The sequence below is a fragment of the Pistacia vera genome, unplaced genomic scaffold (assembly GCF_008641045.1).
Source record: "Pistacia vera cultivar Batoury unplaced genomic scaffold, PisVer_v2 Contig137, whole genome shotgun sequence".
Classification (NCBI taxonomy): Eukaryota; Viridiplantae; Streptophyta; class Magnoliopsida; order Sapindales; family Anacardiaceae; genus Pistacia; species Pistacia vera.
Genome location: NW_022195434.1, coordinates 523859 through 540258, shown reverse-complemented (window position 1 = coordinate 540258; position 16400 = coordinate 523859). Strand labels below are relative to the sequence as shown.

General features: G+C 30.4%; 1 protein-coding gene across 1 annotated transcript; it reads left to right on the top strand.

The window, feature by feature from the left end:
• Window positions 1-6364: 6364 nt before the first annotated feature.
• On the top strand, window positions 6365-7963 carry LOC116122751 (60S ribosomal protein L24-like). The gene is made up of 5 exons (XM_031408567.1): window positions 6365-6459; window positions 6771-6846; window positions 7137-7238; window positions 7370-7518; window positions 7625-7963. The coding sequence occupies exons 1-5, from the start codon at window positions 6449-6451 to the stop codon at window positions 7773-7775; spliced, it is 489 nt and encodes a 162-aa protein (XP_031264427.1). The 5' UTR covers window positions 6365-6448; the 3' UTR covers window positions 7776-7963.
• Window positions 7964-16400: the final 8437 nt, after the last annotated feature.

The window sequence follows — 16400 nt, the reverse complement described above, 5'->3', positions numbered from 1 at the left end:
GTTACTTTTTGAGTATATCTTGATGGGTGCTGTTTGATGTTTTGGTCTTCTGATTTATAACATCTGCTAGCTTGTAGTTTGACAGCATACAATTTTTCCAGATTTCACCCTCAGGTTTTGTTATTTGCTTAGCACATTTTACTCGGTTAAATTTAATTGTTTGGCCTTAATGGAAAGGTTATATTGAGTATCAAGTTGTAGTTGTAGAACTGGTGTGGTTAATGCGGAGGAATGGTACATTGTTAGTGAATTGATTCTATAAGATAATAGATTAATTTATTTTTGTCCCTAAAACCTGGCATGCGCATTGACAATTGAGAAGCTGATCGAGCTTTCACTTTGTTATCTCATAACAAAATACTTGCTGTATCCACATCTGTTCTATCTCCAGTTTGACAGTTCATTAAATGTGTTTTGATCTTTGAATCCTTAGCGATTGCAACTGGGACTGCAGAAATGGTTAATGATGAAAATCAGTTGGGACATTATTTTGCGTATTTCGAAGAGTGTTTTCATTTAAACCAAACGGAATAATCCTTCTGGTACTCTTACAAACTGAAAAAGTTACGAACTAGTATCTCTTCTCAGATGATTTTGATGGCCCCAGCATCTGACATATATCACATGAAAATCAGATGATTTTTAAAGGCAGACCTTAATTAGTTTATTAATGTCATGAGTTTATTCTCACATGCAATCAAGAACTTTTTTTTTTTTTTTTTTTTTTTTTTTTCCAACAAGCAAGATTAACCATAATAATTAGGAACATTTTGGGAGTTGCCCGTCTGCCCCTGCATCAGTACCCTGTGAATGGTCTAAGTCAACAACCCCTTAATAATTCCACCATTGAAGACTTATCAGTCAACGTCCGAATTTCCCATCTCTGATTCTTTTTACATATTCATTTCTTGTCCTCAGCAATCGATCGTTGAGATCACTGGATCCTTTTTGATTGGGGGGCTCTTCTTCTCTCCTCTAATGTCGTAGCTAGGCATTGAAAAACATTATTAACACTAACAGTTGATTTTCCTTTTGGCTCTTTAGCCAATTTAGACTTACTAGGAACAGTTTCATCGCGTGACTTTTTAATGCCACTGGTCCCTATAATGTCTCCCTTCTGTGAAATACCTTTACCTTTTTATGACAAGTTGGAACACTTCATTATCCCAGCTTTTGCTTTAGACTGATCCCCATGCTCAACTCTACTCTAGGCCTGGGCTACATTATTAACTCTAGCATCTGGTATTATATCATCAAATTATTTTCATTATTAACTCTTTAAACATCACATGTTTTTACTCTACATTATAATAAAGGATATCTTCTCCTATTCTTTCTGGGCTATGCGGGCTAGAATTTGGCCCAAAGGTAATATATATTTGCATTATAGTATCTATTTGGGCTGGGATCTACAAATGAATCATTAGTACAAACAGTGATTGGGACCCATTTATTATTGTTTTAAAAAACTAATCTATTTATTTTATTTGTTATTAAGAAGTTAAACCAAAATAATAATGCTATATTGTAAATTTATGATCCCAATTTGTACTCAATCTAAACGACAATTGTTTGACAATGTCTCCTTAATTACAGGATCTAGATAATGATTGTGAACTCAATTACCACATGGATTGGATTACAAAGTGAAAACCCTAACTATGTATATGTAATATTATTTTGTGTTCGTAAACTAGTCTGAACACTCCGATTACAAATAAATAATAAATACGCGTATATTTTCTTACTTGGTAGTTACATAAATTTCAACTTGGTAGCTAGGCATTAATCAAAATTCGAATGATTAACCTTGAAACAAATTTCAAAATAGAAACAGTGATAGTTAGACATGACGCCTCGGTACCATTCAACTTTCCGAACGTCCAGTTGAAATAAAGAGAGGTCCCAGAAAGTTTGGTATTGAGGCATTTAGAAATAAATAACCTCAAGTCACAACGACCCAAATTAAACTGGCAAACCAAATATAAATATAAGTGAGAGACGACTGAGGTCAAGGTAAACGATGGTGCTCAAATTTCATATTGTTTGAAATTCTACTAACTTGACCGAATTAACAATCTTAGTTATTTTTCTGAAAGCACATTATTGACATTTGTGAGATGTTAGCAACCTGAGAAATGACTCCTTCTGATATAAAGATTGTGATGTTAGACATAGTCAAGTCTGGTGTGTGTAAGTAATTAATTACATTTTAATTAAGATGATAAATAAGAGTTTGTTGAACTATTAGGAATTAATTGTGTGATAGAGTTAGGTGTGCTTGCTCTTCCCCTACACTAAGTGGAGGGATATTTGATCTTCATTATCACTCTCTAATTCAAATTTCAATGGAGAGGGTAAGTAGATTGAGAATGTTGGTGACATATTTTTTCTTCTATTCATAATAAAATCATCTTTTAGTTTTTTAAATTGTTCACAAACTACTTTTGAAACCAACTTTTTCACTTTTAACACACAAAAAGGGGTAAAAAGGAATTTCAAAATACAATGTGTTACTATTCATCAAAAATCATTCCTTAGTTTAAGAAATGAAAAATTATTAAATGACACTGTTTGAAGCCTTGAATTGAGAATATACTTTTGGATTTAGGGTTTTTGGTGGGATTTTATGATTAAGAATGGGAGATATGTTGAAATATGTTGAGTTGTTTAGAAGGTGTGAAATGGCCGGATAATTGGGTTGTAATTTGTATGGCATTGAAATGGGGATTGAAATCTACATTTTTTTGGCCGAATTAAATGGTCTTGACTAGATTCAGCCAAAAACACAAGTTTTGTTAAAGAAGATGAAATCGATTTTGGCAAAATACTTGGGATTCAACCGGATTTGGCTTGATTAAGCCAAGACAGGTTTTGTCCAAAACATTGAATAGGTTATGGCATGGTTTCGGCCACCTTAGTATCAAAAGGCAGAATTGGCCGAATCTAGCATGGGTTTCGGTCAAAACTTGTCTTTAACTTCCAACTAATTTTCTGTCGAATACTCTGAAATTGGCTGAAACCCAGACCCAAATTTGCCTAAACCACCCATTTTCAACATATCCATTGAAATAAAGTTTAATTAACTATACAACAAACAAATCATTTCAAAAATAACTTACTCAACATGTTTTTTAGACATATAACATACTCAAAATTTTAGATTTGAAACAAAAAACAAAACTTAAAAAAAATGCTAGTTCTCAACTCCCTCCCCTAATTGTGTCATTTATTATAATTTCTCTTAAATAATTCTCACAAACTATATTGATTTATTTAATTTTCTTAAATAATCAAATATTTATCTTACATATGTTTGCTTACATTAAATATTTTAATATTTCCTTTCTTTATATCATTATAAAATATTTGTATAACATGATTTCATTGAATAAAATGTATGTTAAATATTTAAATATTATTACATAAAATGTTTTCGTTATTTTATAAATGTTTAAATGTTGTTATATTATAAATATTATGCATTAAAATTATTTCTTTCAATCATCATTCATATTTTTTAACTTTAGCAAAAAGATATTGTCCACGGAGGATATAACAGTCAATTTACCCTCTAGCATTAAAGAAAAATTGCAACACCGTAATCTCCATATTTTTTTACTGAATTAAGTTTTGAAAAGACAGAAATGGTTTGTGAGGAATATCCCAATCCGCTAATTTTTTAAATTACTACTATTTAAAAGTTTTGACACATTTCTAAATTTCTAATGTTGATAGCTTCTAAGTTACCAGCAAGACTACGCACCCTTAACTTCTTTCTCATATCCTTGGAAATTTTATATATCTTAGTCTCTATGAGGTTTTCAATGGACCATCCCAGAGTTTAGTGAAAGAAACAAGAAGACTCCCAGGCTTCGAAATGAAACACTTATGCTTTTATAATGAATAGACATATTGAAAAATTAATTATAGACAGAATCTGATACAATAACTAATATATCCTTATTTTGTCTTTCTCCTATAATAAAAGAAATTAGTATCTTCATTTGTCACATGATCGAAATATTAAATAATTACTTTTTATAATATTATTCAATTATAATGGTATAATTGTTCTATTCTGAAACATGTAAGTCTCCTTTTATTTTACTAACCTCAAGGGTGTCCACACAAAATTCTCTAGTTTTCTATCTTGAACTTTTGTAACACTAGTGATGTTGCACTAATCAATTTTAACCATATCATATTATCTTATTTCATCATTCAAATTATTTAATCAATATAACATATCATATGACATCTATGACTAAGTATTTAATTGGGATCCTAATGTATTTATGTAAACATCTTAGTAAAATGATCAAATCATGTCCTTTGAAAGTATACGCAGACATGCCTAACTTATTCGACAAATTAATTTTGAATCGTTAGCGAGCTATTAGATTTTAACTGAACTCTAATTTATCATGTTTCGTTAAATCGACTAAATTTTATTATGTTCAAACCTAAATAATAAAATAATATAATAATAATAATAAATAATATATATAAATCATAGTATTACCATTAATATAGAATCAGCTGGAAATCTGATATAGTTTTTTTTTTTTTTTTTTTTTTTGGGTCTAATCAAAGGGTTTCGGTTGGTTTCAGCCAAAAACCTCAAATTTGTTGGAGAAGATGAAATAGATTTTTGTTTGAATACCTTGGATTCAGCGGGATTCAATTGGATTCGGCCGGATTTTGTTGGATTTGGCCAAGACAAGTTCTGTCCAAATGGCCGAATCGGTCGAATGGCTTGGTTCCGGCTACATTATGCCACCTTAGTATCAAAAGGCAGAATTAGTCTATTCCAGCTAAATCCGACCAACATGTGAGTTTCGGCCAAAACTTGTCTTCAATCTCCAGCAAATTTTTTTTTCCAAATCCTCCGAAATAGGTTGAAACCCACCCCATATTTCGTCTAAACCACTCATTTTCAACATATCCACTAAAATATAAGTTTAATCAACTATATCAACAACAAATCATTTTTTTTTTTAAAAAAAAAAAAATTTCTTTAGTATGTTTCCTAGACATTATATGCAACATATTCAAAATCTTAGATTTCAAACAACCTTTAAATAACAAAACTTTAATTTAAAAAACAATATATCAAGAAATCTATTAAAAAGTGTTCTTCAAGATCACAAATTCAAGTGTTCACTTAGGATTTTATAATGGAAGCATGGGTTTTGAATTAATGTTTAGGGATTTGTCATTAGGGACAATTCAGTCCACCAAGTTTGTACTAAATGGAAATGTGCTGTTTCTCTAAAGTTGAAACAGTTTCAAAAAAGTGCTAGTCCCAACTCCCTCACCTTAATTGTGCCATTTTAATATAATTTCTCTTAAGAAATTCTTCACAAACAATCTTTGATTTTATTTAATTTTCTTAAATAATCAAATACTTATTCTTACATATGTTTGTTTATATTAAATATTTTAATATTTCCTTTCTTTATATTTATTATAAACTATTTGTATAATATGATATTGAATAAAATTTATGTTAAATATTTAAATATTATTACATAAAATGTTGTCGTTATTTTATAATGTTTAAATGTTGTTTATATTATAAATACTATGCATTAAATTTTGTTTCTTAGCAAATGAATAATTGTCCACCGAGGATATAACAGTCAATTTACCCTCAAGCATCATAAGAAAAATTGCAGCACGGTATTCTCTTAACTCTAAGTATGTTTACTGAATCAAGTCTTGAAACCATAGAAGTGGTGTATGAGTTATGACGAATATCCCAATTTGCATTACAATTTACGAAAACACTATGCTAATTTTTCAAATTACTGCTGTTTAAAATTAAATTTTTTTGACACATTTCTAAATTCGTTATTTAATATAACTCTTTTTTATGGGTTAATTGGGTTGTGCACTGATGGATGTAGTGTTGTTTGACTATTTAGGATAACCATATCTAATATCTCAATTTCTTGGGAAGATTTAGGTTTTATTATTGAATTGACTTGCAACGGCAGATCATAGTGCACATCATAGGGCTTTTACCATATGGAAATATAGTGCCATCTCATCTGTGTGCTTAATCCATATTTTGAAGGTTTAAAAATTTGAAGATCAAGGTTAGTTATGGAATAAATTATGAAATATTTATAAATTAAATTTTTTGATGAATTTAATTTAAATGAGGCTTATAAAGAATTTTGTTAGGACTCGTTTAAATAAATAAGGATTAAAAATAGTTTTCACTATTGTTAGGAAGTGGGATCATTAAATAAATTGTGGGCCAAATAGATCCATTCTTATGCAGATTTCATATCGGGCCCAACAACCCATTTTCACATCTAGATGAATACGACGTCGTTAAGTCAGTAAGACCACAGTTATATTGGCTGCTTGTCCGCTGGGCGTCTAGGGTTTCTGAGATTTTAAAGGGAGTTAAGCCGCGCCACCAACATCAGCAACCATGGTTCTCAAGTACGTCTCTCTCTTTCTTTCATCTATCATTTCTTGTGCTCATTCTGCTTCTCTGCAATTTTCCATTGTAACTTTAATATAATTTGATTAATTTCTGATTCAAGTTATAACCCATAACACGACAGAACTGGGATCTCAAAATACTAAGTTAAAATCCGCAAAGTATTAGTTCAGGAAAAAAGAAACTGTTATTTAACTATGTGAATATAACTAATGTGCCGAGATAATAACATAAAATTTAACTATATTTTATGTGGTTGTTGCTTATCTTGCAAATTCTAGAATTTAATATTACTTATTTTCTGTATCAGGACTGAACTTTGCCGATTCAGTGGTGCCAAGATATATCCCGGTAAGGGTATCAGATTTGTTCGCTCTGATTCTCAGGTATTTTTGCTATCGGGCTGTTATATTTTTTCGTGATTTGTTGAGTAATCTTGGTGCAAGTTTTTTGTAGGCATCCCTCTGGTGATTCTTTTTGCACGTTTCTATCATGTTGTGGAATTTGATTAAGTGTGCAAATGGCTGTTTAATAGATTATGTTAATTGGAAATTTTGTCAGATTTATGTTATATGGATAGACCTTGTTATAGTGAAAAATTTATTCAAGGGTTGGACGGATTTGTCACCACAAATACACTATTCAGACAAGTGATGCCTCTGTGTTATTGTTGTAGGTTTTCCTCTTCGCCAATTCAAAATGCAAGAGGTACTTCCACAACCGTTTGAAGCCGTCAAAGCTTACATGGACAGCCATGTACAGGAAACAACATAAGAAGGTACTTTCTTGTGTGGAATTGCCATTGTCATATGTGCAAGAAAATAAAATTCTCGTGAAATCTTGATCTCCTAATTTATCACTAGTTACATTAGAGTTCAGCTGTTTATATTCTTTATTTGCTATTCATAGGACATTGCTGCTGAGGCTGTAAAGAAGAAGCGCCGATCCACCAAGAAACCATATTCAAGGTCTATCGTTGGTGCCACCTTGGAAGTTATACAGAAGAGGAGGACTGAGAAGCCAGAAGTCCGAGATGCTGCAAGGGAGGCTGCACTCCGGTTTGTGCTCAATGTCCATTTTTCATGTTTACTCGGTACGGGTCTTGAGAATAAACTCTGTGTTTTGCTAGCTTTGCTAACTGTGACTATGTTTTATGATTATCAGTGAAATTAAGGAGAGGATCAAAAAGACTAAGGATGAAAAGAAGGCGAAGAAAGCAGAGGTGATGGCTAAGACACAGAAGACCAAGAGTAGCATGCCTAAAGGCGCTGCACCAAAGGGCCCCAAGCCTGGTGGTGGTGGTGGAAAGCGATGATTTACTCCATCTCTTCTCTTCTTCCTTAGTATAAACAGTTAAGATTTTGTTTCCGTATTTCATGTATGGATCCATTAATCATTATGGCTTTCGTTGTTTCTGTTGTGATATTTGTTGGGAGTTATATTTGCTTACTATTTACTTAAATCAAAGTTTTTTAATGCATCATTTGTTACTTTTTGAGTATATCTTGATGGGTGCTGTTCGATGTTTTGGTCTTCTGATTTATAACATCTGCTAGCTTGTAGTTTGACAGCATACAATTTTTCCAGATTTCACCCTCAGGTTTTGTTATTTGCTTAGCACATTTTACGCAGTTAAATATAATTGTTTAGCCTTAATGGAAAGGTTATATTGAGTATCAAGTTGTAGTTGTAGAACTGTATGGTTAATGCGGAGGAATGGTACATTGTTAGTGAATTGATTCCATAAGATAATAGATTTAATTTAATTTTTGTCCATAAAACCTGGCATGCGCATTGACAATTGAGAAGCTTGATTGAGCTTTCACTTTGTTATCTCATAACAAAATACTTGCTGTATCCACATCTGTTCTATTTCCAGTTTGACAGTTCATTAAATGTGTTTTGGTCTTTGAATCCTTAGCGATTGCAACTGGGACTGCAGAAAAGGTTAATGATGAAAATCAGTTGGGACATTATTTTGCGTATTTCGAAGAGTGTTTTCATTTAAACCAAACGGAATAATCCTTCTGGTACTCTTACAAAACTGAAAAAGTTACGAACTAGTATCTCTTCTCAGATGATTTTGATGGCCCCAGCATCTGACATATATCACATGAAAATCAGATGATTTTTAAAGGCAGACCTTAATTAGTTTATTAATGTATGCATGAGTTTATTCTCACATGCAATCAAGAACTTTTTTTTTTTTTTTTTTTTTTTTTTCCAACAAGCAAGATTAACCATAATAATTAGGAACATTTTTGGGAGTTGCCCGTCTGCCCCTGCATCAGTACCCTGTGAATGGTCTAAGTCAACAACCCCTTAATAAATTCCACCATTGAAGACTTATCAGAATCAACGTCCGAATTTCCCATCTCTGATTCTTTTTACATATTCATTTCTTTGTCCTCAGCAATCGATCGTTGAGATCACTGGATCCTTATTTTGATTGGGGGGCTCTTCTTCTCTCCTCTAATGTCGTAGCTAGGCATTGAAAAACATTATTAACACTAACAGTTGATTTTCCTTTTGGCTCTTTAGTCAATTTAGACTCACTGGGAACAGTTTCATCGCGTGACTTTTTAATGGCACTGGTCCCTATAATGTCTCCCTTCTGTGAAATACCTTTACCTTTTTTGATGACAAGTTGGAACACTTCATTATCCACAGCTTTTGCTTTAGACTGATCCCCATGCTCAACTCTACTCTTAGGCCTGGGCTACATTATTAACTCTAGCATCTGGTATATATATCATCAAATTATTTTCATTATTAACTCTTTAAACATGCACATGTTTTTACTCTACATTATAAATAAAGGATATCTTCTCCTGATTCTTTCTGGGCTATTGCGGGCTAGAATTTGGCCCAAAGGGTAATATAATATATTTGGCATTATAGTAAATCTATTTGGGCTGGGATCTACAAATGAATCATTAGTACAAACAGTGATTGGGACCCATTTATTATTGTTTTAAAAAACTAATCTATTTTATTTTATTTGTTATTAAGAAGTTAAAACCAAAATAATAATGCTATATATGTAAATTTATGATCCCAAATTTGTATCTCAATCTAAACGACAATTGATTTGACAATGTCTCCTTAATTACAGGATCTAGGATAAATGATTATGAACTCAATTACCACATGGATTGGGTTACAAAGTTAAGACCCTAACGATATATATGTAATATTACTTTGATGTTCGTAAGCTAGCCCGAATTCTCCGATTACCAAATAAATGACGCGCTATATTTCCTTATCTTGGTAGTTTACATAAATTTCAACTTGGTAGCTAGGCATTAATCAAAATTCGAATGATTAACCTTGAAACAAATTTTCAAAATAGAAACAGTGATGAGTTAGACATGACGACTCGGTACCATTCAACTTTCCGAACGTCCAGGTTGAAATAAAGAGAGGTCCCAGAAAGTTTGGTATTGAGGCATTTAGAAATAAATAACCTCAAGTCACAACGACCCAAATTAAACTGCAAAACCAAATATAAAATATAAGAGTGAGAGACGACTGAGGTCAAGGTAAACGATGGTGCTCAAATTTCATATTGTTTGAAATTCTACTAACTTGACCGAATTAACAATCTTAGTTATTAATTTCTGAAAGCACATTATATTGACATTTGTGAGATGTTAGCAACCTGAGAAATGACTCCTTCTGAATTATGAAAGATTGTGATGTTAGACATAGTCAAGTCTGGTGTGTGTAAGTAATTAATTACATTTTAATTAAGATGATAAATAAGAGTTTGTTGAACTATTAGGAAATTAATTGTGTATAGAGTTAGGTGTGCTTGCTCTTCCCACTACACTAAGTGGAGGGATATTTGATCTTCATTAATCACTCTCTAATTCAAATTTCAATGGAGAGGGTAAGTAGATTGAGAAGATGTTGGTGACATATTTTTTCTTCTATTCATAATAAAATCATCTTTTAGTTTTTTTAAATTGTTCACAAACTACTTTTGAAACCAACTTTTTCACTTTTAACACACAAAAAAGGGGTAAAAAGGACATTTCAAAATACAATGTGTTACTATTCATCAAAAATCATTCCTTAGTTTAAGAAATGAAAAATTATTAAATGACACTGTTTGAAGCCTTGAATTGAGAAGTACTTTTTGGATTTAGGGTTTTTGGTGGGATTTTATGATTAAGAATGGGAGATATGTTGAAATATTGTTGAGTTGTTTAGAAGGGTGTGAAAATGGCCGGATAATTGGGTTGTAATTTGTATGGCATTGAAATGGGGATTGAAATCTACATTTTTTTGGCCGAATTAAATGGTCTTGACTAGATTCAGCCAAAAAACACAAGTTTTGTTAAAGAAGATGAAATCGATTTTTGGCAAAATACTTGGGATTCAACCGGATTTGGCTTGATTAAGCCAAGACAGGTTTTGTCCAAACAATTGAATAGGTTGAATGGCATGGTTTCGGCCACCTTAGTATCAAAAGGCAGAATTGGCCGAATCTAGCATGGGTTTCGGTCAAAACTTGTCTTTAACTTCCAACTAATTTTCTGTTCGAATACTCTGAAATTGGCTGAAACCCAGACCCAAAATTTGCCTAAACCACCCATTTTCAACATATCCATTGAAATATAAGTTTAATTAACTATAACAACAACAAATCATTTCAAAAATAACTTACTCAACATGTTTTTTTAGACATATAACATACTCAAAATTTTAGATTTGAAACAAAAAACAAAACTTAAAAAAAATGCTAGTTCTCAACTCCCTCCCCTAATTGTGTCATTTATTATAATTTCTCTTAAATAATTCTTCACAAACTATATTTGATTTTATTTAATTTTCTTAAATAATCAAATATTTATTCTTACATATGTTTGTTTACATTAAAAATTTTAATATTTCCTTTCTTTATATTCATTATAAAATATTTGTATAACATGATTTCATTGAATAAAATGCATGTAAAATATTTAAGTATTATTACATAAAATGTTTTCGTTATTTTATAAATGTTTAAATGTTGTTTATATTATAAATATTATGCATTAAAATTATTTCTTTCAATCTATCATTCATATTTTTTAACTTTTAGCAAATGAATAATTGTCCACCGAGGATATAACAGTCAATTTACCGTCTAGCATTAAAAGAAAAATTGCAACACCGTAATCTCCAAGTATGTTCTACTGAATTAAGTTTTGAAAAGACAGAAGTGGTTTGTGACGAATATCCCAATCCGCTAATTTTTTAAATTACTACTGTTTAAAAGTTTTAATTTCTTTGACACATTTCCAATAAATTTCTAATGTTGATAGCTTCTAAGTTACCAGCAAGACTACGCACCCATAACTTCTTTCTCAATATCCTTGGAAATGTTATATATCTTAGTCTCTATGAGGTTTTCAATGGACATCCTAGAGGTTTAGTGAACGAAACAAGAAGACTCCCAGGTTTCGAAATGAAACACTTACACCTTTATAATGAATATACATATTGAAAAATTAACTGTAGACAGAATCTTGGTACAATAACTAATATATCTTTATTTTGTCTTTCTCTTATAATAAAAAGAAATTAGTATCTTACATTTGTCACATGATCGAAATATTAAATAATTACTTTTTATAAATATTATTCAATTATAGTTTTTATATTTCTACAGTTGAAAGGGAGTATGAAACTTTAACCTATGAAATCAATATACAGTTAGATCAGGATTCAAAAATATGTTTTAAGATAACTTTAAAATCAAATGAGAATTACACTATGATTAACGAATTGTGTATTGGTGATATTAGCTAGAAATTTGATTGAAAAGAAATCAAGTATACAAATTGGTTTTTCAGGTGTAAAAGAGAATTGAAAGTCCTTAAAATCAAATGTATGGTGGACATCACACGTAGAGTAGTCTTCATCTACGCGGATTAATTTTTCTTGGGTAGATTCAACGTTCAATTCAATAATTTTATATTAGAAATTTGACTATAACAATGACAAGGTCAGGTAGTTAATTATATATGTGGCGTTAACAAAGTGTAGCAGGCAGATTCATTGACATAAATTAACTTCCCAGAGCAATCAAGACTTTTTAGAACAAAGCAATGATGAATGATGACAGATTGAAGTTAATTAAAGACCTAATTTAATTTCATTCTATGTATTGTATTGACCTCCTTTTAGGTCCAGGTAACACTTGTCTTTCGTCTCTTTCTCTTCTATTTATTCCTTTCTATGTTATCTTCCACTTTTTCAAAACCAAAATTTTAATTTTTTTTTTTAAACTATAATTTCTAAAAGTTGTAATTTCATAAAGATCTTGGTTTACCTTACAGTATTAAATTTGCAGTTAATGATGGAAAAAAATAAAATAAAATTGAATGTATTACTTATAAAGTCTTAAGTTCAATTCTTTTCAATTGCTAAAAAATAAATAAATAAATTGCGCAGAATTGAATAAGTCTCAGGTGTCTAAACCTTTGAATCCAATACAACATTTTGAATTCAAACAATTGTAAAATGTTATTTGATGCCTTAGTTTCCTGAATCATTTTCTTTTCCATTCTAAGTTGTGCTTCTCAATCTCATATGATACTATGTGAATGAGATTGGATGTTAATACGCGTATCTACAAAATTGTACTGATAATGATTTCTTTGTTATAATTAAGTCAAGCTTTATGGACAAATTAATTGCCGAGTTTCAAATTCTAAAATTTCGGCTTGATTAAACCTAATTTCAACAAAACCAGCACCATCAATTGCAACGTCATATATACATCACTACCAATATTTTAATGGACAATAAAACTCTCTCTATAGTCATGACGATGAGATGAATTAATTTATTACTATGAAGATGTTATAACTTAATAAAGGTGTGATAACAAAAATTTCTTTATAATTCATGTTTTAGTAGTACAGTATTATGATTTCAATTGATGTTTTAATACTATTAAGATTTTAATTCAGCGCTTTAATTGCCTACTTTTGAAACGGATAGAAGATCGTATCTTAAAACCAGCAAAGATAAGTGTCCTTGATGGAATTGTAAATGCAGTTGCTGCATTGTCAAATTGATGTGAAACCACAAAATATTGTCAATTGTTTTAAACATTATAAAATTATACAGCAAATTGATGTGAAGCCATATATTATTATCAATTGTTTTAATCATTACAAAATTATGCAGTAAATTGATGTGAAGTCACATATTATTGCTAATTGTTTTAATCATTATCAAATTAAGATCCCCGATGTCGATGAATTGCAAGTTACAATTGAAGTGGATGAGGAGAATCAAAGAGTTATTGTAGAATTTAGTGATCAGATTCGACAACTTCATTACACTAATCGAATGGATATTAATGTCTTTCACAATCATCCAAATGAGCAATAAGTCATGTATATTTTAACTAAAGAAGAAATAATTACTATAATTAGACAAAAAGATAAATGAAATAATCATGAGGGTGATAATACGGAAATATAAAAAGTTTGTGCTAAGAAGCTCTAAACATACTTGAGAAACTAGAAATATATGGCTTCAACAAGAAGATGTTTATGCTAGCGAGTAATCTACCCGCAAGTTAAAAGATGTAGTATTATATCAAACAACTTTAGATAAATATTTTATTTCATCTTAAACCTTTAATGTAACATAACATATATTTTTTTTGCAATATATAGATAATTATTACTATATGAAAACAAATTTTCTTAAGACGGAAATTAGAAAAATTATAACTTATTACAATGTAGAGTTTATTCTTATTTATAACTATCCTAAATTGAGAATTGAATTTTTTATGACTATGTAAAGTTTATTAATATATAGAATATCATTATAGAAAAGTTTTACTGTAATATTGCAAATGACTTCCTCGCTGTCTTTCTCATTAATCCAAGCATTCACGAATTTAATGAATTAAAAACAATGACTTATAATATTCTCTCTTATAATTTTAATTAAATTTTAACTTTAATATTTATCACATTTTCACCCTTTACTATTGCATTGGAGCACTTACATTTAATTCTTGTAGAATTATATTATCATGGTAACGTTAAGTTGTTTATTCATTTTTACAATCTATTCTCTTGTAATGTGATTTTTTAAATGAATATCTATTTTTATAAGACATACTGGAATAATATCGTATATTGAATAATATCACAAATCTTAAATGTTACGTTCAGTGGTGTGCTTCCCTCTTTTGCGAAGAAAAGAAGAGTCACGGAAACGCTGTATTTTTGTCTAAAGTTAAATTCTCTTGAAGAAGAGAAGATATTTCCATAGATTCTACCAATAGCTTCACGACAAGAGCAATGAAATTGATATGCTACCAAGATTAACACTCTAATATCTAATAAAATCATAATCAAGGGCATGGTCGTCGACTATGAGATAGCGTTTCTGCAATTAGGTATATACATATAAGTCCTCTCTTGCGAAGCCATTTTCTAAAATTCAGATGAGTAACTTTTTACATAAAAAATTGTTAAGAAAATAGAAAGACGAAATATTAATTCTCTGCCTAAAAACTAGAGATCGAGTTTATGAGATTTTTTATGTTCCGTAATTTATTCCATTGAGACTTGCCAATAACGCCTGGAAAAAAAAAAAAAAAAAAAATCAACTATCCACATTTGAGAACTTTTATTAATAAAATTTAAATGAATATGGAAATATAACTCCTTACTAAAATAATTCTTAAATGCAAAAATTAATTTGTTGATTTTTATAGAGATCAGTTCAGATCTTTTTTTTTTTTTTTTTTTGTTTGTTTTATTTGTTCTAAAGATTTTTTTACTTGCAGTTACAGAGTTGCTAATTCCAATTATATTAAAAGAAAAAACCCTATAATACTTCATCATTTAGTGTTGAGCCCCATTTTTGCGTCAACACGTTCTTTAATAATTCAAAAGCAAAATTGATGAATTTCAGTGTAGAAAGAAGTCAGCTATACCGATGCATCAAGATCATGTTAAAGAATTCAAGCGTAAGCATAATTAGTGTTGCAAGTCTTCAGATTGAACATGTCAAATTATAGTGAAATTCGTATAATTTGGTAATGGATAGTGAGTCGTTGACGTATTAATTACTTATAATAGAATTCTTGAGGTATACAATGTCACAATCAAATAAGATCAAATTCCACTCAACTCAAAACAAATATACTGTGTTTTTACATAGCATATATAAGTTGTTTATCAACCAAAAAAAAAAAAAGTAAACTCCACCAATTAAATTTAAGTTCAAAATTCACAAGTTATATGGCAAAGAAAGACTATGGAGTTCCGGGATTATTAAACAGTTACTTTTAAATTAATGATCAATGTTATATCTTCATTAATAAATCAGCTGAAGATCGTTATTTATAAATAATAGAAGACGATGGTGTACGTAAAATAAAAGAAGAAGAGAAAACTATAAGATAAACTGGCCTAAAATCACATGCAAATAATAGAGATTAGACGTACAAATTATCGTATTTAGCAGCTATTGATTTGGAAACAAGATGAGTTTGGGATTGAAGTATGAAAGGGAAAAAGAATGATAAGAGTAGAGAGAAAGGTTAAAAAAGGGAGGTATGTTTAATGTTTTTGATTGTCCTGAAAATCCGGTGATAATATATTTGTCGGGAAAATTAGTTTGTTGATTGAAATAAGAATGAAGAGATAAGAGTTAAGAGTGGGGTAGGGGATTTTGTGTTTGTCCAAAGATCATAGGCATGGTTCGCGGGGGGATAGTGGCGTTCACTGTTTTGTTTTAACAACATGTAAGCTAACTGTGTTTTTTCCTGCACTGCATCTTTCATTTCATCGGTGACTTATCTTTTAACGCGGCTTCAGAAGAAGATTTTGTCCTTGCATTTGTGTCAAACTGATAGTGATGGTGTCTGAGGTGTGCTGGCGTGTTTTTTTCTGCACAAATACTTAACCAT

Coding starts and splice junctions, on each gene's coding strand:
- LOC116122751 (XM_031408567.1), top strand. Junction 6,847..7,136: donor TTGTTCGCTCTGATTCTCAG/GTATTTTTGCTA, acceptor TTATTGTTGTAG/GTTTTCCTCTTCGCCAATTC. Junction 7,239..7,369: donor ACAGGAAACAACATAAGAAG/GTACTTTCTTGT, acceptor TGCTATTCATAG/GACATTGCTGCTGAGGCTGT.